The 24,314-nt window shown below is 40.6% G+C and overlaps 2 protein-coding genes across 2 annotated transcripts; both read left to right on the top strand.

Moving 5' to 3' along the window:
• Positions 1 to 899: 899 nt before the first annotated feature.
• chn1 (chimerin 1) lies at positions 900 to 9,863 on the top strand. The gene is made up of 7 exons (XM_022198895.2): positions 900 to 1,652; positions 3,101 to 3,185; positions 5,890 to 6,063; positions 7,054 to 7,131; positions 7,833 to 7,970; positions 8,421 to 8,526; positions 8,973 to 9,863. The coding sequence occupies exons 1-7, from the start codon at positions 1,401 to 1,403 to the stop codon at positions 9,142 to 9,144; spliced, it is 1,005 nt and encodes a 334-aa protein (XP_022054587.2). The 5' UTR covers positions 900 to 1,400; the 3' UTR covers positions 9,145 to 9,863.
• A 5,344-nt stretch (positions 9,864 to 15,207) lies between these two features.
• Positions 15,208 to 23,002, top strand: LOC110954378 (cholinergic receptor, nicotinic, alpha 1 (muscle)). Its single transcript, XM_051959084.1, has 9 exons — positions 15,208 to 15,508; positions 16,477 to 16,619; positions 16,708 to 16,752; positions 17,259 to 17,368; positions 17,775 to 17,970; positions 18,917 to 19,154; positions 21,754 to 21,977; positions 22,195 to 22,431; positions 22,526 to 23,002. The coding sequence occupies exons 1-9, from the start codon at positions 15,466 to 15,468 to the stop codon at positions 22,652 to 22,654; spliced, it is 1,365 nt and encodes a 454-aa protein (XP_051815044.1). The 5' UTR covers positions 15,208 to 15,465; the 3' UTR covers positions 22,655 to 23,002.
• The last annotated feature ends 1,312 nt before the right edge of the window (positions 23,003 to 24,314 follow it).

The raw sequence follows: 24,314 nt of genomic DNA, 5'->3' as shown, positions 1-24,314 counted from the left end.
AAGGAAATGAACATTCACACAAAGACGGCAAAGAAAGAAAAGACTCCCAGCTTCCAGCTCCCATGCTGCTGCAGACATATGCTGTTTAATTCTTTATTGTATATTTTATCATAATCTAAGAAGATGGAATACAGTAGCAACTGTGTATACTGGTTTAAAATATTCAACTATTGCTTTTACTTTGCAATTCCATCAAAATTGAATTGATTTATTTCTTTGAGGGTGGTGTTTGCATTGTTGTCATAAAGCATGCATCATAGCCAAAGGCAAGTCAAGGTAATTCACATAACGGAGACGAAATGCATCATTAAAGAGGGCAAAAACAACAAAGTACGTCTTCTCTGTTTTAATCTGTTTTGCTGCATAATAATGTCAAAATTTCAAAGCCATTTCATCATGCATGGCTTGTTTTAGATACAATGTCTCTCTTGTCTGTTTTAATATTGTATCAGGAGCTGCTTCGTGTTTCAGTTTCATTCATTTCCTGTTTTGTTTTTTGCTATATTTTCTAGTCTGTTAAATTTGAACTGTATTCGTTTGAAAGTTGGAGCATCACTTTGTGTGACTGCAGGCGTTGATATCAGTGATGCCCTGTTATGGTTGGATGCTTTTGTGGCTTTTGTATTTTTGCACTTTGTGGCCCCAGTCGTGATCGGTTTCTGTGGCAACATGATTTTGAAAATAGCTCCCGTCTCTAACGGCCCACTGCTGTCGCAAGTTCTCCCGGCTGTAGCCCACTCCTGATGCGTGACTCATTCATTGCTCATTATCATCCCACTCTTCATTTCTGCCTACCCAGGCTCCCCTGCTTGGATATCTGATGGCTGTGTGGGGGCGGGGTAGAGGCTACTATAAAGCCGGTGCGTCCCTGCTGTGATTGGCTGGTGGGATCCATTTAATCTGCTGTGGCTGCTACTGGGCCCACCCCCATACTCCTCCCCCTCTCTCCATCCGCCCTGACAGCATCCATACACAACAGTGTGCTGTCTCTGTTCCAGGGAGAATATCAGCTCTGCACAGGGAGGAGAGGATTAGCGCGACCACTCAGCTCATCTGCATATACGTTCCCAGAGAACCACATGAGCAACCAAGGCTGCACCTCTTTTGTATAAAACCTGGCACTCCTATCACAGAGGCTCCACTTGATCTACTCTCACTGCTGTGAGATCATTTGATAGAAAGCACTGTTGTTGTTTTTTCTTTTGGACTCTTTTGAATGATTTATAGAATTTAAATTTGCAGTTTCTTGCTTGCAGTGTCTCTGTTTAACTGGGACAATGCAAGTAATATTGTTTGACATACACTTGCTCTGAACATCAAGGAGTTTACCCTTCATTTTTTTGGGACTTTTTTCCACTGGGTTTGTTTCTTCATCTGGTTTGGAAGACTACAGCTCCAGAATGCCATCTAGAGAGTCCTACGAGGTTAACAAGGAAGAGAAGCATCTGGTGCAAAAGGCCAAGCGAGAGGCCAATCAGGAGGATATTCTGGCGGCAGCTCTGGGAATGAGGATGGGGCCACAAAAACCTTCAGCCACTTTCTGGCAGCCACTTAAACTGTTCGCCTATTCGCAGCTCACCTCACTGGTTCGCAGAGCCACGCTGAAGGAGAGCGACCGGACGCCCAAATCTGAGAAAGTCCACAACTTCAAGGTGAGACTGAGTGAACTAACAGAACACTTGTCAGCTGTTGAATCTCCAGAACGTTGGTATAATTTCATCATGTGCGGCCAGAGGGCTGCTTCTCTCGCTGCCCTTCTGGGAAATGGGAAGGGAGGGGAGGTGTGTGTGGCTGAATGGGAGAGAGGGGATGAAAAACAGAGCTGTTTTTGGTCGGTCCTGTGAGCCTTTATCAAAAGAAAATCTGTTTGGTGGTCGGTGAACCACTGCTGTTAGTTCGAGCACCAGATGGAGAGATTAGGCCGACGGAGAAGGGAAACAGTGGAGGACTGTAACCCTGTTTGGCTCAGGCTCACTCTCCTAGTTTGGCTGGTTAATGGGATGGAGAGCAGTGAGAGAAATATTACCACCAAGGCTTTCAAACTGCTGATGCTCACTGCTCTCTTTCTGCTGTTTTGTTCTCCTCCTGAATGCTGCATTTCAACCTTTAAGTATTCTCATGTATGACTCTACTAAACATTGAACTGTTCCACTAAAATAATTCAAACTTTCCAACTTATTTAAACAATACATAAAGAACTGTGACTATTAGATTCTGGAAACATGAAAAATGCCCAAAGACATGTCAGATGGCACAACTGTGGGTGACTGACAACAACTTTCTTCATTAGTTTGAGAACAAAAAAACAATTAATTGAAAAGAAATCACAGCAATAATCATACAACATTTACAAGAATAGACTCTGTTGGTGAGTAAACGTGGATATTTCTGTTCTGATCTGTCAGCCTTTAATAATACTGAGTGAAATCATAAACATTGCCAACCTGTTCTCTGTGAGAATGTTTCTGCTGGTTCGGGGAACATTTCCTTACATTTATGAGCAGTTTAATCACTAATAATTCCAAATTTATCACCAGTGTTCACTACCACATATTTTTTTATAACACAGTTTCCTTCGCAGTGTTATTCATGCATTCATGAATGCTACCCAAAATGGCTTTCCTGGTGCTGCTGCTATTGACTTAATGCAACTATACTGGGAGAGTTGTGGTTTGCTCTTGCTCCCAGCGGCCTCCCTGATTGGCTGGGCTGTTGTTACCTGCTGGCTCCCTTTCCTATACACGAGCCAGGCGGCCTTCTACTGTTTCCATAGAAAAAAAAAAATTCCCTGACAGCTTGCACATTGTCTCTGGTGAAGTGTCACAACCCACTGTGCCACCACGGCAAAGTCTCGGCTGCTGAAAGTCACGGCTGCACCCACCACAACATTGTCAGTTCAAACAACAATCCTCCTCCGCACACGGATCATCCTCCTCCACTGTGTCATTGAAGATGGCAGCACCCACGGGTCTCCCGGCAGGGTAAAGGAGAGGGAAAGGGGTGGACATGGAGTAAATGGCTGCAGCTACCCACTGTTCTCTCACTATCGTGTCATTACACTTCAGCACTAATATCTATCACTGTCCTCCTCTCTGTTTAGGTCCATACCTTTCGGGGGCCTCACTGGTGCGAACACTGTGCCAGCTTCATGTGGGGACTGATGGCTCAGGGGGTCAAATGTGCAGGTATGACATGTTTACAGCTGCATTAAGCCTTATATAAACCGCCTCATTACTTCACTGCTTCATTATTATAAAGTGAGCATTGTTGTATGTGGGTTACTTGGCTTTTAGAGCATCTGGACCTGGATTATTGCGTTTTAATCTAAAATCGCAACAGTAGTTTGAGGATTAGTGGTTGTATAACACATTTGAAATGAGGACTTCACTGCCGTGGTGTAACGGATATGATGCAAAAGCCTTTTTTACGGCCTACTTCTTTCTCCACTGAGTTTGTGAATGGGGTTCAAACACGCAGAAGAACGAGTTTTCAGGGCTGTCAGGGAGATTCTTCTCAAGTTAAAAATAATGACTCCATGTTTTGCTCAGGCCTTAGTTGTTCTTCACATCCTGTCATCGTAATTAGAGTAAAAAAGGCTTTCTCTGTTTCCACTTTGATGACTTTAATGGAGCATTTGTAGAATTATAATCCTGAAAACACACAGTGGGACAAACACAAAAAAATAACGTATTCGAAAGCTCATTTTTATGGCTGCATTTTGTGAGTATTTGCTCCGTAGTGTGCAGATATTTTATTCACTGAAGATCTTCGCTTTGCTTTGTGTGACAGGTGCACACATGTAGCACTGAGAAAAACCGTTTGATTGTATTATCTTACTTGCATGTCAGATACTCTGATGAGATTTCGATTTCACCGTACCTCTTGTAAGAGTTCCTTTCCCATCCCAGAGTCGCACTATAATATAGTCGGATGTGCGTCTTTGATGTTTTATTGATGCAACAAAGTGTGTCACACAAATCTGCGGGAGCTCTGCCATTAATTATTAATGTCTTTATTTTGAAAGCCGACAACAATTGAGATAGAAGCACATATGTTTGGAGCCAATCTTTATCAGCTCCACACTCTGCCATTCCTTCAGACTCGACCACAGCTCCCAGAATCTAGGGCAGCAAAGTCTCACATTATGCTCACATTTGCATACCAAAAAATGTTCTCCCGCCCCCTTTTCTTTTTGTATGTGTGAACTGTTTTTGGCCCAGTGCCAGAGAGCCAGCCTCTGTTTGTGCTTGTTGTGCCACATTTCCTCATCAGAGTACGCCCCCCAGCCTCATCCCATCATGCCCATGAAGGAAAACAAAGCTGGCATGTCTCTTTAATGAGGAGAGGAGCTGGGAGTGTGGGGAACGAGCTCCGTTTCCACACACATTAAAATTCAGCCGGCTTCAACCAGAGAGCTGGGTCACACAGCTCAACCCCTATTTCACTTAAATACTTGATAAAAAAAAAACCCTAAAAAGTACTGGTAGTGTTTTTTTTTGTTCTTAGCTCCAGTCAGAAAGGGACTGGTATCAACTGGTAGCTCCTCCAGTTAGACATGGTGATAATGTGCTGATTAGAAAATTAGCTACCAGCTACCATTAAACATCCTCTTAAAAGTGAGCTGCTGCCTCCTCACCATAGCAACAGAAGACAGAGCTGACGGTGCATTAAGACAAGCATCCCCCGTCTCCCAGCTCCTGGTGCCCCGTGGGTTCACCCCCACCCTCGGCACCTGGGGCCCAGGGCCATCGGTGTGCTCACAGGGACAACGTGGAGCTCAGCAGGGTTGAGTGTGATGACAGGACCTCCACTATTATACTGCCTGTCTCATGTCCTTAAGAGAATCATCTCTTAAGGTAATTACATTTCTGCATCAATGCATACAAATCCAGGCGGTGTGAATTTCTCCAGGGACCCATATTAATCAAAATATTGTGAGGTCCCCCCCAGAAATGTATAGAGTATCAGCTTTCAGAAGCAGCTTTTTTGTTCAATATTTAAAAGTCGGAATTCCTCTGAGGGATCAAAATAATTGTTTTTAATGTTTTAGAATCAAAAAAACACTTGGCATTTGTCACAAAGAAAACCTTTCAGAACTTGGAGATGGTTCAGAAGATCTAAGAGCTTGAAAAGCTGCCCCATTTTAGTCTGGGAAAGTAGGTCTACTGTAGCCCGCAGCGCCTCAATCGCTGCTTCCACAGCCATTGTGCTTGAGCTTGGATTTGGAAAAGAATAGAGCACGCAGCAGAGCTGGCCGTCCCTCCTCCAGGCCACGGCGTTTCCAGTGTTTTTCTAATTCCCTGCATGGCTTTCTGTTACAAAGCAGAGCTGCAGTCTTTCTCTGCATCTGCTCTCGGCGGGCACCTCTGTTCCCCACAAGGTGAATGCTGCCCTGAAACAGCTGCGCCTCAGGCCCCATCCTCTGTGACTGGAGACACACCATAATGTGGAGTACTTACACTAACATCATGACTAATATACCATTTAACCACCCAGCGAGGTGCATCCTATTGTTTCATATCTGGCACATTTTGAAATAATTAAATGGCCCTCTGAAGGTGACAGCCCACTCTCAAGGTGACTCCAATACCATGTGAGGCGGAGAGAAAGAGCTCTCCAGAGGTCTGGTGACATTTCAGGGGCAGATATTGATCAAGGGGATTAACACGTTTCTACAAGCCAAAACACACACGAAACCGGTGAGATAAATCAAATGAACTTGGCATTGAGTGGCGTGTAGACAAAATTAACTGAAAGAAATCATTCAGCTCACTTTACACGGTTGACAAATTCTATTGTGCAAATGAAAACATCACCATCCTTTGATTAGGACGGTTTGAAGCTGCAGACCTGCCTGAACTAAACCCATCTGTATGTTTCTATTTACAGATTGTGGTTTGAATGTCCACAAACAATGCTCGTCTCTGGTGCCCAACGACTGCAAGCCGGACCTGAGACACATCCGTAAAGTCTACAGCTGCGACCTGACAACCCTGGTGAAAGCGTATAATACGGCCCGACCCATGGTGGTGGACATGTGCATACGAGAGATTGAGTCCAGAGGTCAGTTTAAGACGATTGTTAATGTATGTAATGTGTGTTTGGCTCAAAAATGAGACGTGTGTTCCTCAAGATAAATATGTTAAATGCTTTTTTATTTCTATTCAACGGATTTTACAGCCTCAGATACAATACTGGACTCTGATTGGCTGACATTAATTGCATTCAGCTGGAACATTTCCATTAAAGGATTATGGAATTATGGAGCAGCCATAATAATTTGAGTTAAAATCTTTGAATCTAACCACTTTCTTCGCTGGCATATGTGAAGTCAAGCAACTATTACGTTATCCTCTAGCTACATAATTTAAAAAATGACACAATATTAATTTAAATTGGTTGGCAGCATTTATTCATCACATTTTTGCCAGATATGATACAAAATAAAGGTTGAAATTTGTTCCAAGGATTCTGTTTTTTGTATTGTGTTGTATTGTTTGAGAGAACTGAGCACACTTGTTGTTAAAAAAAAAAAAAAAAGGCTTTTCCTTCTTTTTTATAAGTAATCTGCAATATATACCAATTAGACTGAAGTGCTAAAACTCTGATTCAATTACTGCCTGGCTTAATGTTTTTTTTTGTGTGTGTGTTGGGGGGTGTATGACTGAGAGGAGCGATGAGATTGCTGGTAATTGTAAATGTGTAATGAGGAATACATTACTCTGTTTCCTGCTGCCTTAGTTGATTGCATTTCAGTTAAATCATTCAACTATGTAGGAAACTCGTTGCTCCCTCATTGTCTGCCCTCTAATATACGTCTGAGGCTAAGTTTGATTTATGTCTTTATTATTTTGCCCAGTGATGCAGAAAACTATTTGCATCTGCCCATGTTGTATTGTGTGACATTGTGGACGTTTTATCCTTAATTTCTTATGCATATTTAAGAGTGTTTAATGGCATTTCTCTGCATTACCCATCGTGATGTATGCAGGTGAATTTTTCTACATTACTCTTGACAGCAGCTGAAAGGTTGTTTCACGTTTTCTCCTCAAGGACTGAAGTCGGAAGGCCTCTACAGAATATCTGGATTCAGCGATTCGGTGGAAGAAGTCAAGATGGGATTTGACAAAGGTTGGTGTTGTGTGTTTTACAGAGAGCTGTCAACTCGCAACATGACAGTAGACACAGTGTGTTTGCATACGTTTGCATGAGACAGGCAGAAGATTTCAGATTAACGAGAAAGTGACACATTTGTGAAGGATTAGTGTCCATCTGGGAGCGCAGATCCCATCCTGACATGTCGCTCTCACGGAGAGTTTCGCAGTGTGGACAGACAGGAGGCACCTCAGGGGTTACAAACCAGGCATGTACTCTCACCGCCTTAAACGTAGCCATGAAAAAAAACTCTTCTATGTGTTGGGATTCAATAGTAGACTTAGTCTGTCTTGGTCCAGTGCAGTGTGAATTTTAACTGTAAGAAAAAACCCTGCAGTGCTGGGCTAAAGTCTGCATCTGGGAGATCATCCATGACAGAGTGTCATTCCAGCTCACAGCACTGTGATGTTCAGTCTGCCAGCACAAGTAGGCCATGGCCTGCTCTGAAACGCATGCATAACCGAGGGAAAGTCAGAATAAAACAGGCCAGGCGGATGATAGCAGCTACTTTGCAAAAATATAGAGCGAGAGTCGAATTTTTTTTCTTTTACCACCACTGTAACACAGTCTCTTCATTCCTCAGTTCACTGTGACATGAAAGTGCTGATGTGAGCCATTTTGAGTGTGAAAACTTCTTCTTTTTCTTGTCTCCCTTATTCCATCACACATCTTCACAGATGGCGAGAACACAGACATCTCAGTGAACGCCTATGAAGACATCAATATCATCGCGGGGGCGCTCAAACTGTACCTCAGGGATTTGCCTGTTCCTGTTATCTCATACGATGCCTACCCCAGGTTCATCGAGGCTGCAAGTACGTCACAACTAGACAAATTACTCAGAAGCACACCTGTGTGTGCGGTGTTTTAAGTGAAACAGATGTCAGGTGCAGTACATCGGCCTGAAGAGGTTGAAAAAAGCCGTCACTGAGCAGTTTTCATGTAGATTTAGGTGTATTGTTGAGACTGGACTGCACTGTTACTATGTTGAGTTAAGCAGCACTGTTCAAATGTGACTATACAACTAATTTCTCTGAATCAAGTAACTGAAAACTAACTCCTGAATAAATATCCAGCTGAATTTCCCATAAACAGAGTCACTTGCATCAGCTGTCTAAAGCAGCATCTCATCCTCAGATTTCCTCTCAGAGCTTAATGACTTTAACTTCACCTCCAGAAGTCACTGCATTGATTCCTGACTGTGTCCTCTGAGGTCAAAGTGTTGTCTGTCCACTCTAATAACATCCTCCTTTTTTGCTTCCCAGAGCTCACAGATCCGGAGAAGAAGCTGGAAGCTTTCCGTGAAGCTCTCGCTCTGCTGCCGCAATCACACAGTGAAACTCTCAAGTACCTCATGGCCCACTTAAAAAGGTAAATTATCCAGTAAAATTCTGGAGGAGCTAAGGGAAAATACTGCATTTAAGAAGAGGAGGTCAGAAAAGGGTATATTGTTTTTGCTGTAGTGGTAGTGTTTTAATCCTGCATTCTCTTTATTGTGCATCTATGGAGAAAGCACTACTAAACTAACATAAAATGTGTCATATATACATATATTTTGACAGGATTTGGTGAAAAAAAGAGTGCTATTTTGTGATGTTTGCTAACTTTACTATATTGACTGTGTGGGAATTATTTTCCTATTTTTCTATGAATGTTTATGTAGAAGTGAATTACCCTTAATTTTCTTTATATGCTTGGAAGTTCATTGTTTTTTTATAAAACATTCCAAAGCCCCCTCCACAGTGTCTCTCAAACAGTCATTAACACTCTCCCACTGTCAAGCTGCATGTATTTTCTAACTTTTATGCTCATTTCAGGGTGACACAGAATGAGAAATTCAACCTGATGAACGCGGAGAACCTCGGCATTGTTTTCGGGCCCACCCTCATGCGTGCACCCAACTTGGACGCCGTCACAGCACTGAATGACATCCGCTACCAGAGACAGGTGGTGGAGGTGCTCATTAAAAATGAAGAGGCGCTCTTCTAAAACACACATCAGGACTTTTATAGAACAGCTCTCTAATCATTCTTTTGTGTAAAGACTTGAAACGACTGTTTCTATTCCACTGATACATTTTTTTTAAATGCCTTGTGTATGGACTAGTGCTGACCTAACATCTGTCCTCCCCTGTAACTGGGCGCTGGATGATGAACCTTACACTTGTACGTACTTTACGTCTCCCCATTTTTGTCGGGGGATTCTCAGAAGCTGACAGACCAGCATGCATGGTGCAGGGTCTTTGTTGCTTTGTAGTCGTAACCCAGCATGTGTTAAGATCGTGTAGCGCTGTGATTTTTCTTTTGTCTGTTCCGTAGTAGGTTTTCTCCACATTCCCAGCTGCCTGCAGCGCAGTTATTTCTGTGAAACTTTGTATAGCTGGATGTAAAAAATAAGCTACTGATTTTTTGGGGGGTAATTTTTATGATGCTGTATTTTTTTATCTCCTCAAATGTTTGTATGTCACCTGCACTTCTTAGTTGAATGAGCCTTTTCCTCTTAATGTGTTGGCACTGGTGCATTTTGCCTGACCTTAACATTTTTATTGTGTTATAAGCAGCATTATTTGTGAATTAAATTTTTTACTGTAATGTTTTTGTACAAAACTTGTGCATGATCACTTTAATTTATTAAACCTTACTCTGAGAAATTAAGTGCTTAATGAGTTGTCTGAATTGCTATAATAAAAATCAACATTAAATTTGTGATCAAGTTGCATGTACTGACTTTTTTGACTTCTTTTGGGCAGCAGGAAAAAAATGTGAGTTGATACACACAGTTGTTTAGCTGCATATCCAACAGATACACAACATCCATCCATCCATTCTCTATACACCGCTTTATCCTCACTAGGGTCGCGGGGGGTGCTGGAGCCTATCCCAGCTGACTCGGGCGAAGGCAGGGGACACCCTGGACAGGTCGCCAGTCTGTCACAGGGCTACATATACAGACGAACAATCACTCACACATTCATACCTACGGGCAATTTAGAGTCATCAGTTAACCCCAGCATGTTTTTGGATTGTGGGTTGAAGCCGGAGTGCCCGGAGAAAACCCACGCATGCACAGGGAGAACATGCAAACTCCATGCAGAAAGATCCCAGGGCCACCCCGGGATTTGAACCGGGGATCTTCTTGCTGCAAGGCAAAAGTGCTAACCACTATACCACTGTGCAGCCCAGATACAAAACAGCATAGCTTTAATTATGAAGCATATGTTTATGCCCAGCAATAGTGTGTCCTGTTCACCCTGTTTTAGCTTTGCCTTCTTGTCTGTAATCTTCTGAGGGAAATATCTGGCTTTTAAGTTGTTTTTAATGCTCTGCCACTAACTTCATCTTAAAAACAAAGGGTTAAGCTATGAGTTGAAAATCCACATTGCTAACTGTGTGTGCATTTTGAATTTACATGCACATTTCAACATATTACATTGGAAAGATTAATGGAAATTGCAAATGTTTGTTTTTAGTGTTTATGCTCACTTGTACTGTTAATTCAGTTTGTGAAATGTAGCTAAAGTAAAGTACTGATCAAACTGTGGATGGTAGTTAACTTTTGTGGATTTTATCAACTTGAAATTATACATTGTCTCCTAAGCTGATATTCTAGTTTCATCAGAAGTCTGAAAATTAGGTTTGTGCATTGTGACATCATCGTGACATCATCATGGTACTTACTGCAACTCAGCTGCTGTTATCTTCAGGTAGCACTACAGTGAAAAGAAGAAAGAAGTTCAGTAATTCTAATGGTGAAATCATGTTTAACATTTAGGTAAAGCAAATATTCAAGTTGGGAAAAATTAGAAAAAAGCTGAAAATTGAATCACAACAATGAAAACTGTCCCTTTTGAAATGAATGAAACTGGTGCACACCTCCGTGCCATGTGTCTGTGTATAGAACACCTCCTCACTATTCTGTATCTGTGAGTGAACCGGCGAATAATTTATCTACAAGTATTGTCTGTGTCGCAACATCCAGATGTAGTTTATTCCTCCATAAACCTCCACTCTTGCCTAAAAGCTAATAAAGCCATACTGGGTGACATGTTGTTCATCATTACCATCAGCATGAGCAGGTTTATTTATTTTGGTTCAGACCCACATACACCATGCTGCTGCTATAAATACTCACAAGACCATTAAATATATTGCATTACTGAAAATAGCCCCTCAATATACAACACCCAGCTTTGAAAAATACAGTTACAGGTATTAGGACTTGTTTCTTGGTTTGTGTTTTTACGGTTTCTTATTCTTTCATTGAGAAACAGAAAATACATCACATGTTTTAGGCTGCTTTAAGTAAACAACACATGAACACAGTGTTTATCTGAGGCTGCAGGATGACCCAGGCAGTCCTTCTCTTTACATATTCAGAGTGACAAGTTTTGCCTAAAAGCCTCACCTCATGTGACTGTAAACCCTCTAACAACGCATCAGTCATAGAGATTCACTGTGTGATTAAAACCAAACCCACATCACCGAGGGCAAGAACGCCATGCTCTCAGGAGGCTGTTAATTACTGGACATATGTGCAAACAATGTCACATAAAATTTATGAATTTCAGGATTAATTACCCACAGGTTATGTCTATCCGAGCAATTTCCAAGAACCGCTCGTGCACATCATCAGTGGCTTTTTATAGCATCACTGCTGAAGCATTTAGAGAACGTGTGGACAGTGTTTGTCTTTCACATTTGATTTTAAATCCTATTTTTTTCTTGGACACTGTGAGCTTTCAGGGTGAATAATCATTTTACAGATTCTGACAGCTCATGCTATATTTCATTTTCAGCCGCTCTCGACATTTAAGTGTTTGCACCTCAAATTTCACCACAAAGCGTTTGAGGAGCAATCACTGCTTGACATTTAATCACTCGGGTGTTGGGACCACATCACACTGAGTTAATGCAAGCCAAACTCAGGCTTGTCTCTGGTGATTGTGTGGCAAAATTGGATTTTCATCCAACCGTTTAGCCTCCCCCGCCATTATCAGCCATTTTAAATATATCATACCTTTATCTACGCAGGGCACTGACTGTGAAAGGGGGTAAACCACACCAATAAAGCTATCAGGCTTTCTATCTCCCAGTCAGATGCTGTGATAACACCATGCTAAAGTAGCGTCTGCTAAATGTATTGTGCACTGGATGTGCATTATTCACAGCAATGGGACTAAATTTGAAAGGCTGTGATCCATGAGATAACTGACCTTTCCCTCTTAACTGGATGCTAATGTTTTTCTCCCTGCAGAAGGCTGACCTGAATTTTCAAATACTGAAATGCAAAGAAATACTCAGTTCATCAGTGCAACATATTTGAAATGGAAATGTTTGATCTGTTTAATTGCTGGCCAAGGCTTGACAATTTCATATTTTTTAAATGTTACATAGAAAACAAAACAGCTGTGGATTGTAAATGAGCAGTGATTTTGTATCCTGAAAAAGGCAAAAATGCTTGAAAACATCACATACATACCCAGTAACAGAGAAGCTACACATAAGGATTTAGAATAATGAATATGATTTTCTCTAAAGGAGCAGCGCTGTCCTGTGCTTGTTATTTTTATATTTGTGTTGGAACAATGCATCCCTTAAAGCACATCATAATCTCTTCTGTGAAAACTCTAATCCTTTTAATCTTCATCAGGGCATAAACATCCAGTATGTTGTCCGGCTTCCATCCACCCCCCGCAGATATTACATAGGCGCTTTCATTCAGATTCAATGAACATTTACAGAGCAGCTGTAAACACACACAGCGCATCGCCCTCCAGAGGGAGGAATCGTAGTGTGAGTCTTCAGAGTGGTATAATTAACACCGGACAGAGGACCAAAAGTGTCCGGCTGTGGTGAGATCGACTGAGCAGATACAATGAAGGTTCGTCCTGTGGTAAATGACAGACTTGGAGAACGATAAAATGGTGCTAGCATGGTGTAAATCCAGATGACCTGAGTGACTGCAGGCAGGGAGGAAGAGGGGGGAGGGTTGAAGCGAATCTCTCTTAATTCACATGTTGCCAAAATGGTCATTTGTCCTTAAGTGAGATGAATGAGGCCTGTGGTTGAGTGGTTGGTTGATTAAACGCATCGGGGATGTGAGGAAATTGAGTTGCTTGACCCGTCACAGGCCCCACAGGACGGCGTAGTGAGGAGCAAAGAAGGGATTTGTGGTTTTAACACCTGGACCCCAGGAAACACAAAGCTGAATTATCTGATAGCATTTTATTTCTTATGTTTCGCTAACTGGATTTCTGAGGCACAGTGGGAATATCTTAACAATAAATAAGGTGAATCTTCATCATCTCCACTGAAAGGTTATTAATGAACATATGAATCTTTATGTCTTCCTGTTTAGCACATGGATGCAGTATTATATTAACATTAATAAATACTTTGTATGTTTAAGTGTTTACCAGAGTAATTTAATGTAGTTTAACTGTTCAACCAATAGACACTGTGAGATATCTAATGACAATATAGGGAAACACAGTTGTGATAATAAAAGCTGTAACTGTAAATGGTTATAATAAACATTTTAAACATGCCTGTATCTGCTTATCACCACAGTGGGATATGTTAAAAACTTTTTAATACATTTATACAAGCTTCCACATGCTAAACAGTGGGACAAATTAGCATATACAATACTGTAGGTTCTAATTGAATTTCACAATCAGTTCTTTACTGCAATAAAACTACAAATTTAAGCCTACAGAACTGCTCAAAAACAAAATAAAACTGAAATCACTGGTGCCCAAAAAGCACTTTCCCTCTCTTCTATCTCACCGTCTGAGCACCCATCTAGCTAAACATTCAAAATGAACTGATTCCATCCTCCTTTGCTCAAGTCTGATTTTTAGGTTTAGAGAATTAATGTTGAGTGGAGCCTTCTACACATGTATAATATATGGCAGATTTGCGCTACATGTGTATTAACTTCATGGAGGATTTTCTCAAAATATTCATAAAGTTTTTTAAAAATCCAGATTTTCTCTATCCAACAAGTAACATTCCCAGTACAGGAAGATTCAACAAAATGCCCTAAATTTATGATGTTTACCATAAAATAAATTCTTTTTACTCCTCCAAGGAACACGGGGAGCTATGTGATGATCTGCGTACGTTTGTTTGTCTGTCTGTCTGTCTGTCTGTCTGTCTGTCTGTCTGTCTGTCAGCAACATTACTCGAAAACGGAAAAATGGATTTGGATGAAATTTTCAGGGACGGTCAGAAATGACACAAGGACCACCTGATTTGATTTTGGCAGTGGTGCGGTTGAAGATTGTGGTATTATTGTGAGACGGTGCCACTGCCACTCTAACTATGACAAAAAGTGAACACTGCGTCAGCTGCCTGATCGCAACCCTGCTACAAATCGACCACTGCAGACTTGTCCATTTGAAAGCATACAATGACCGAGCAGCCTTGGCAGAGTACTATGCTCTCTGAGTGCTTTTCTTGCTTGTTATGTAATTCTAAGCTGTTAACCTCAAGTAAATCCATGTTGCCTGACCAAGCACTGCACAAAGTGAAAAAGTTTCTGATGAATCTCACAACAAACTCCATTCAACAATAGATTCTAGAGATTTCAGTCTATATGTCTTTGCTGCAGATGCTCAAACTTCTATTTTGTTTGGACATCTCTAGTTGATGGGGGTCATATAATACAATACAAAACCAGAATAGTTTCAGGCTGTTTTATTTGCTGTTCCTGAAATCGAAACTGGAAAAAAGTACATAAATATATTTAAAATCCAACACTTTACAACAATATGAATTATGTCATAGGTAACCCCAGTTAAAATCATCCATCACACATGATTTTTTTCCTTTTAACAAGCTCACACAGTCAGATCACTCTTCAATTTTTCCATGTAATCTCCATTACACAAGTTTGTATATAAAATGTATATACAGACTTCGAAGTTTCAAATAATAGTTTATCATTGATATAAGAAAAACTGACAGCAACAAGCATGTGTTGTGTCATTGCACCTCGACGCTGTGTGTGGCCAACTTCCCGGTGGGATATTTCAGTGCTGGATTGCTCTGGCACGTTGATCTCATAACAGATGACAAAGAATGTGGTCCTCTCAAATGACAAGCATTGGATGCCACTCATTCACATCCACTGTCAGACAATAACAACAAGACTGCCGGTGGAGAGCCCGGAGGTTGAACAGTAAGTCATTTGCCAGCGTTGAAAGAATGTTTTAGGTGGGTCAAAGCCTTTTTAATTCTCAAGTGGTCAACGGGCAACGCGTTGAGGTCGGATCGTGGTTTTGGATGCCTGACTTTATTGGCAAGAATGAATACTGTGTTTTTCATTTTTCATCTAATCATTCTAGCAGGTAAGAAGCTGTTCAAAATAGAGAAAATATATGTTAAAATGTGTGTTTTCACTTGTTGTAATTAGGTTTTGTGTTGAATCAAGTTAGAAAAAGTTAGAATCACAGATAAATATATTCACTGAAGCCTTTCTTTTTTGATTTTACTGAACCTCTCAGGTCAGTGTAAGATGATTCAAGTCAAAGACCAAACTAATGAGCAAATTTAAATTTACTGGCAACGACCTGTATTTTGTTTTCTTTTGCTTTTCGCCACATGGAGTGCCTTGCATATTTATGGGACAGGCAGTTTCTTAGTTTACTCTGTTGAATGTGTCCAGAATCATTCAAGCATTCAAACAGCATGTTGCAGGAAAATGACCTTCACTTACAGGTTAGCTGAAAAAAATTAAAGTGGATCCTGGGCTGGCTTGTGACATATATGTGACAGAAATAGCAAAAGAATATCTCTACTAGCAACCCTTACGAGAGTGCCATCACATGTTTAAATGGAGTATTGCTAAATTTAGACACCAAATCCAAGTAGGTGAGCATATGTAAAAACAAATGAGCCATTTTCAGAGACCTGCAGGTTGAAGAACAGGAGCTTGATGAATATCTATCCGCTATCAGCGTTTCTAAATCACTAAATGTGATGTTTTTGGCATTGAGCTTGACTACACACACTGTATCCACATCATATGAAAGTGGGTCAGTATCGGTCTGTTGTGTGCTTATATTCACAAACATGATTTGCCTATACTATGGAGCTTGTCACATCTATTTTCAAGTCATATTAAAAGAACTCAGCTCAGGCATCAGATGGTCTGAAAGCAACATCACTATATTGGCACATTGTAACAGTTTTCCAGCACACTTAATAAACAAGAGTCGCATTGTCCCTCAAAAGCATCATTCACTGTCTAAATAGTTTCAAATGTGACGAACTCATTAGTAAATAAGTATGAGGCTGTCCTTGTTTGTTTGTGTAGGTGCTGTCTGGGCCTCCCCTGATGAAACCCGTCTGGTTGAAACCCTTTTCACTGGTTACAATAAGGTCGTCCGTCCAGTCAATCACTTCAAGGATAGAGTGGTTGTTACTGTGGGTCTTCAGCTCATCCAGCTCATCAGTGTGGTGAGGTCTCGTGTCACCGTATATAACCCCCATCTGCATTAAGATTCCCTGTCATCAGCTGTCTAAACACATTCACCTGTGTCCGCAGGATGAGGTCAACCAGATCGTCAGCAGCAACGTGCGACTCAAACAGGTTCAGTTAATATTTTTTGTGTTCTTGTTGTGATATCACGCAAGAGAGACATTGCACAAGCAGTATATTGCAGAAATCATCAAGAGAAGCAATACTTAAAAGGAAAAAAATGCAGCTTTTTTCCCTTTTCCATCTCTTCTCTAAAGGCCAGAGCCAGATGTGGGTCGTGTGCTATGCTGCTTGTGTTTTGTCAAAGGTCTTCCTTTAATCCTTTGTGCCAAGATGAGTTTGTTGGATTTAATTCAGTATTGCTGCTCTATATACTTTGTAAAGTTTGATGCCAAAGAGATAGATTAACCCACTATCAAATAACTGCAAAATATGAAATGCATCATTCTTTTAGTAGTTTGGAAAATTCCCATACAAATTTTTATTCTTTTTCTTCAAAATGAGAATGTATTGACACAGAGTTCTTTCAGCTTTCTTTCACATATCAAAACCTCAATAATAGTTATATTTGCTGAGCTACTTTCCATTGTTCTGACTCTCCTTGTCTGTTTTTTCAGCAATGGAAAGATGTGAACTTGCAGTGGAACCCAGAGGATTATGGCGGCATCAAAAAGATCAGAGTCCCCTCCGCTGACATTTGGCGTCCTGATCTGGTTCTCTACAACAAGTATGCTAGCAGGCTATATTTGATCCATGCCACGTCTCTTGTTTTCTTTTTTCTTGCACTATTTTCTTTCATATAAGCTTTGAGTGACCCGAACACCCTGACTTCTAGAAACAATCAACGCAGCTGTCAGTGACATGTTGAATCATACTTTCCTATACAGCTGTCTGTAGTGTGTGAAAGCTCAGATTTCATCAGGGCTAAATCTGGCCTCTGTTTCGCAGTGTCCCCCCTCCTTCTCCACACCATATGCTGCGTCTGACACACTGCTGTTTCTCCCTGACAACCAGCTTTGCTGTGACAACAACTTGTGCCAACCTCAGCCATCCTCGGGCACTGACGTCCCCCTGCGTTAACATTTAGCTTATTATCCCCCATGTTGATGCTGCCTGTGCTTGTGTGCCCGCAGCGCTGACGGTGACTTTGCCATCGTTCATTTTACCAAAGCACTGCTGGAGCACACAGGGATGATCACATGGAACCCACCTGCCATCTTCAAGAGCTACTGTGAGATTACTGTGCTGCACTTCCCCTTTGACCTCCAGAACTGCACTATGAAGCTGGGCACCTGGACGTACGATGGAAACTTGGTCAACATCATTCCTGTAATACCACTTAATCTATGCACGGTTACTTTTATGCTCAGAGTTAGATGACAGGATTGATATCACTGTTATATCTGTATGCAAACACAAAGCATCTTAGCTTAGCCTAAAAATGAAGCTGGACAAAATCCTGCACTCAAAATAACAGAATTCATCATTTCTACACAGTTTTTATACTGATTCAACAAAGAAAACATGCTCATAAGACGGCTTGTTTTGTTGTCTTTGTCAAGTTACACGTTTCCCTCCTGCTTTCAGTTTTTTTTTTGCTAACTTTGGTAGCAGGAAATGTTCCCACAACACTGACTAACATTACCGAAAAGTTCAAAAACACTTTAGTTTATTGTTGAAAAGAACATTTCAGAGATATTTATCATTCCCAGCAATGTTCCCATAAGGTTAAAAGTCAGCTAAGACATAAACTGCAACAATTTAAGAATGTTTGGAGAACGCTGTCAGTGATGCAGTTTCCTCCAATGATGGAGTGTAATTAACAAAACAATCTTATGATATGATTGACAATGTTATAAGGATTTTAGGGGGATTTTCCTGAGGTACCACATTATAGAACGTCCTTTTATATTACATGGCAACAAAATGAGGGCATTCTCAATGCAACATTAAGAAGATGTTTTACAAATACTATTGTGTAATGGTCCAACATGTCCTGTTAAAATTCTCACTGAGAAGCCCCTGTCTCCTGACTGTAGATTCATGCTTTAAGATTGAATGTAAATGTACAAATTCAGTACAGTTTAGCATTTAACATTTTATTTCACAATCACTTTTGAATGTAGGCAGAAATTTGAGGCAACTTTTTACCAGCAAATACAAAATACCTACAATAACGCTAGCATACAGAAACAGTTAACCGGCTGAGACTGATACATTTGACAAATACAGAACTTGAAATACTAATACCCATGTTTATTGCATCTTATTTCAGGACAGTGATCGCCCAGACCTAAGTCACTTCATGGAGAGTGGAGAGTGGATGATGAAGGATTTTCGTGGCATTAGGCACGAGGTGCCCTACGCCTGCTGCCCTGACACCCCCTACCTGGACATCACCTATCATTTCCTCATGCTGCGACTTCCATTATACTTCATTGTCAACGTCATTATCCCCTGCATGCTCTTCTCCTTCCTGACGGGTATGGTCTTCTACCTTCCTACAGATTCTGGTATGTTGACACTCACGGCATCAGTAAACCAATGATATGTACCAGAAAATATCATTTAAACATTCTTTATATAGTATATGTACAATAACTCTTTCAATAAATGATATATTTCTGTATGTTTTTGTCACACACAACGTTTTGTTGGAGAATATAAGCTGCTTGCTACGTTGTTAGTAAGTAGCAAGTTAAACCTGCCTTTCAAGAAGTTGTATTTGACTTTCTAAGCAAATTGCAATGTGGAACTAAATGAAATTAATACATTCAAGGCAATAGTTTAACTTTTATGGATATGCATTATGTGCTTTCTTTCCAAGACAAACAGCTAGTTCCACTCTGTGTACGGTACCTAAATATGAAGCTGCAGCAACCAGTTAGCTTAGCTTAGCATAATGGCCACAAGCAGGAGGAAGCAGTGAACCTGGCTATGTCCAAAGGTAACACACTCCCCCTTCCACCGCCTTTAAAGCTCAATAATTTGCACGCTAGGTCTCTTTCGTTTCGTTCTGCAACCTTACAGGCACAACAAGAGTCCAGGAGGTGAACCTGGTCAAGAAAAATAGTCCAGAACACAGACTTTAAACTGGAAACTGACCTTATTTACATTTTGGTATTTGTTCAGATTTGATTTGCAAATTAGTGAGCTTTAGGGGCGCTGGTGAGTGCATTTTATTAAGATTCTCTTGTGTAAAAATCAATCACGTTTTTAACCTTGTTCATTTGGCCATACAGTGTTTTTATATGCTACAACATACATGGCTGAATTACTCCAACATTACAACTTATCAATTTGTAGTGCAGCAGTTTTACAGTGTTGAACAAAGTCATAGAGATGGTGTCCTAGAGCAGCAGTGAGTGGTGGAGGAGAGTTACACCTAAGACATTTTAAGGCAGGAATTGATCATTTCTGTGAAAAAAAAAAAGCCTTCATTTTCAGCTTCCATGGCAGCAGAGGAACTTTAACTTTAGACAAAACCAGCTCACTGTTTTCCCATTTCCAGTTCCAGTTAATGTTAAATTTAGGTAACTGGCTGCTTACTGTAGCATTGTATTAAATCCACACTCACTGCTTAGGTGCTGTACAGTATTCCAGGTGAAAAGTATACAGATGCTCACTGTATGAGTGAACTACAAGGAACGTGCACCAATATCGCATGAATTTGCAATTTGTCAGAATGAGATCATATCTACTTAAATTTGCAACATTATATTTGTTTTATAATATAAACTGGCACCATGTTGGACAGATCTTCGTATCTGATGCAGCCCGTCAGTCTTGAGCGTCCCAGCATCCATCGGCTGCAACAGGAACTGCACAGCTTATGTGCACATCTGGCCGTGTTCCCAGTGTGTAGGTCTGCCTCATTACCCAGAGTCCCTCTGTGCTGTCATGTCTGAAAGCAGGCCTTTGCTTTAATGTATAATACATCACTTGATCCCTGTTTCTGATATGGCTGCTGACAGGATAGTGTGGAGGAGAAGCTGGTGCCAAAAGACGCTCTCTCTGGGATAACTGATCTTACTGAGCAACAAAAAAATAAATAAAAAACATGTCTTACATTTTTGCTGGTGTGAAACGATGTCAGAATCTGTTTACTTGTTCGGGTCCTACTTTTATAAAACAGAAGCTGCCTGTTACTTTTTAAATGTGATTTGTTAATGGGGGTGAACAATGCAATCATTGTGCTGGCTTATAAATTCTGGAGGCGGATTCCTGATTAGCTGACGGGACTCAGAAATCAGGCCTATAGAAACAGCCCTCCCTTGTGGCAGAGTATCTCGACTGCATGCTCATGGTTAAATGTGGCGGCAGCACGTTACCAACTCTGATTTCAAGGTTTCGGTCTTTCTTTGAAGTAAAATGTGTTTAAATGGCACAGAATCTGTTACTGCCTGTGGACATTTTTAAAGTTTGTTATAGTGGGGAAAACACAGCTTGTCCTCTTTAACTGCATCAAAGTTCAGTGATATTAAACCTCTTAGCAACTATTCAGTGCATGAGACTGAAGTAATGATCTAATTAGGGTCTCAAAACATTTTCTCCTTAAGGTCTTTCACACTGTTCACATTTTGTATGTGCTATACCATAGAGAACCAGTTTCACGGATTGAGGGATTGTTTGATAATTATTTGAATGATTTTTTTTTAACCTAGAACAGTTAAAAATAGCAGACAAGACAGTCAAAGATCGGAGGTAGGTCTGAAGAAATAACACTGCAATTTGTTCTCTAAGTTTGCAAGGTTTTGTGATCTTCCACGCAGCGCCTGCAAAAACAGTCTCACCTCAAGGTCCTTTCAGTAACTGGTTTGAAGCTTTTGATCATTTTCATGAGCAAAATCCGTCTGCTGATGAAGATTGCATGCTGTTCAATGGACTTTGAAGTGCAATAGTTTTGTCCATTTTATTCTCAGTCAGTCATCTCACAAATGTTCTAATTAGATCCTGACCTCTCAGGTGGAAACCATCAGTCTAAATGTTAACTTATCACAAGCATTTCTTCCTCAACAGCTGCCTCTGATGTTCTGTAGCTTTTGGTGTTTTTCAGACAAACTTAAAAAAAAGACACAAGGAGCAGTGAAATTGGTTTGTTGTGTCTCCAAGGTGAGAAGATGACTCTGAGCATCTCGGTCTTGCTGTCTCTGACTGTGTTCCTGCTGGTCATCGTGGAGCTCATCCCCTCCACCTCCAGCGCCGTGCCGCTCATCGGGAAGTACATGCTCTTCACCATGGTGTTTGTCATCGCATCCATCATCATCACTGTCATTGTGATCAACACCCACCACCGCTCCCCAAACACTCACACAATGCCAGACTGGGTCCGCAAGGTGAGCAAAAGGGGAACTGTGGAGCTGAATGACTGCAAATGAACGAGTCTCACAAGCTTGGACAGTTCTAGAGATACATGATTTTTTTCATCTGCATTGCATTGCCATCTAGTGGAAGCACACAGAACATGTGTTTGTTGTGTTTTTCTCTTTGTGTAACTGCTCCGATGTTGCACTTTTTGACACAGTGCGCTTCTTTTCCTATTGTTTACGGCAGGTTTTTATTGAAACCATTCCCAACATCATGTTCTTCTCGACGATGAAGCGTCCAGGCAAAGAGAAACAGGCCAAAACCATCTACGGTGGTGACTTTGACATCTCAGATATTTCTGGCAACCAGGCCTCTGCGGTTCCCTACCAGTCCCCCATCACAAAGAATCCAGATGTCCGCAGTGCCATTGAAGGAGTCAAGTACATCGCAGAAACCATGAAATCAGATGAAGACTCCAACAATGTAACCTTTCTTACAATGAAAAGTGTTTCTAATGTGGCTTTACAGTCGCTTCTCTTTCTGCGTTTGTGACACATTGTCCCTGCTCTTTTTCCAGGCTGCCGAAGAGTGGAAGTTTGTGGCCATGGTGCTGGATCACATTCTGCTGTGTGTCTTCATGGCCGTGTGTCTAATCGGAACATTAGGGGTGTTTGCTGGCCGCCTCATTGAGCTGAGCATGCTTTAAAGGATTGTGCTTCACTGTTTTTACTTCTCAGATGGCCAGTTTGTTGCTCAATGTGGAACATGTTACCTTTGTTTGAGAAGCCTCTGTATAAGCCCTACAGTCCATACTGCCTGTGGAAGTGTCTGCTTGTTTGCTTTGAAGAATGGTGTTGTTTGCATAAGAACCTGTTTAATACACTTATAGCAACACATTTTGACAGAGCTACGTTTGTTTTCTTACGGGGATGGGATGGTGCATGTGTACAAATGAAATGTTTCATTAATTCACAAGAAATCTCACATTTTGGAATATTGTGCACTTTTGCTTGACATGTTTATAGACATATAATAAATTGCTTTTGCCAGTTTACAGTGTGACTGTTTTGACTAAGTCAGATGTACAGTATGTCACAGAATTCTTCCTGCTCTAATCTAATTTTTAATGAATTCTGATGTGTGTCATGTTTCAGCATACACCTGCCCATGGTTTGTAAGAACACAAGGAGTCTGCTGGAGATCAGCTACATCATGCTTTTCCAGTTATACTTTTCTTCACGAGTGTTTCACAAAGCTCTATTTGCATTGTATATATTTATCCGCCATCGCTCTATTTGACTGTCAAATCCACATGCAGATTATGTAGCTTTGCACTTTCAGTTCCAAACTGTTTTTTTTTTCTGGTTACTTATTTGCTACATCCAAAGCTCTTGATTAAGTTACAGCAGAATGTTATTTTTAACATGCAAGAAGTATATTTGCTCTGATAACCGACTGTGACGCAAGCCTCACCTAATCTTTTCTACATGTTGCACAGGTGACTTCCATGCAGGCAGCTGATTTCAGGAAATGTAGGGTTTAATAGACAAGTAGAATTTATGTGCTGCAGTTAAAATGCACATATGATGGTGGTGAGGCAGATGCAATATATCAAAATTACAGTAGTTCCTCTTCACCTTTTCATACGATGCACCTCCAACACACGTTAGGATGAAGCCAAGTACATTGTGTTTTACATTAATTTGAATTTATTTATTCATTTATGTTATTTAACACTACCGATTATAGAAAAGGGGATTTGTTATAGCTTTTCAACTGCTGAGTTGTCATTTTTAGCTTTATCATCATTTAAGTATTGCTAAATGTAATGCATAAATGGCAACTATTTCAAATGTTTATCAAATACTTTTAACATTATCATTTCCAGTCTTTAATCTATTGTTTGTAGCTTCTTTGTTATCATTCGTCTTTAGCTTTTTGCTGTCTATAAAGTCCCTTTAACATTATTTTTTCAGTAATTTTGAGCTTTCATTTATTCATTGTTTTTTGAACCATTAATCCTGAAAATGTATTAAATTATCTGAAATGTTTGTGCAATACTTTAAACCACAAATTAAAACTAAATCCAATCTTTTAACTAGACTTCTCCTTCGCAGTGTTCATGTTACAGATGACACAATATGTACTGTACACTATATATTTTATATCAAAATGTAATAAAAAAATGTTCGTTTATCAGACTAGTTGAGTCGCTCTATAGTCTTTACAAGCACACTCTTTCAGCTGTACGAATAGGCTATCTTCTAGGATACAAATATCCTGGGAATCAATATCCTATCCTTGAGGATGCAGAGACGATGACCTGGCATTATTGAAGGTTTTGGCAGTGAAGAGTGCAAACTGAC

This window comes from Acanthochromis polyacanthus, chromosome 14, assembly GCF_021347895.1.
Source record: "Acanthochromis polyacanthus isolate Apoly-LR-REF ecotype Palm Island chromosome 14, KAUST_Apoly_ChrSc, whole genome shotgun sequence".
Lineage (NCBI taxonomy): Eukaryota > Metazoa > Chordata > Actinopteri > Pomacentridae > Acanthochromis > Acanthochromis polyacanthus.
This window is presented reverse-complemented; position numbering and strand designations above follow the sequence as displayed.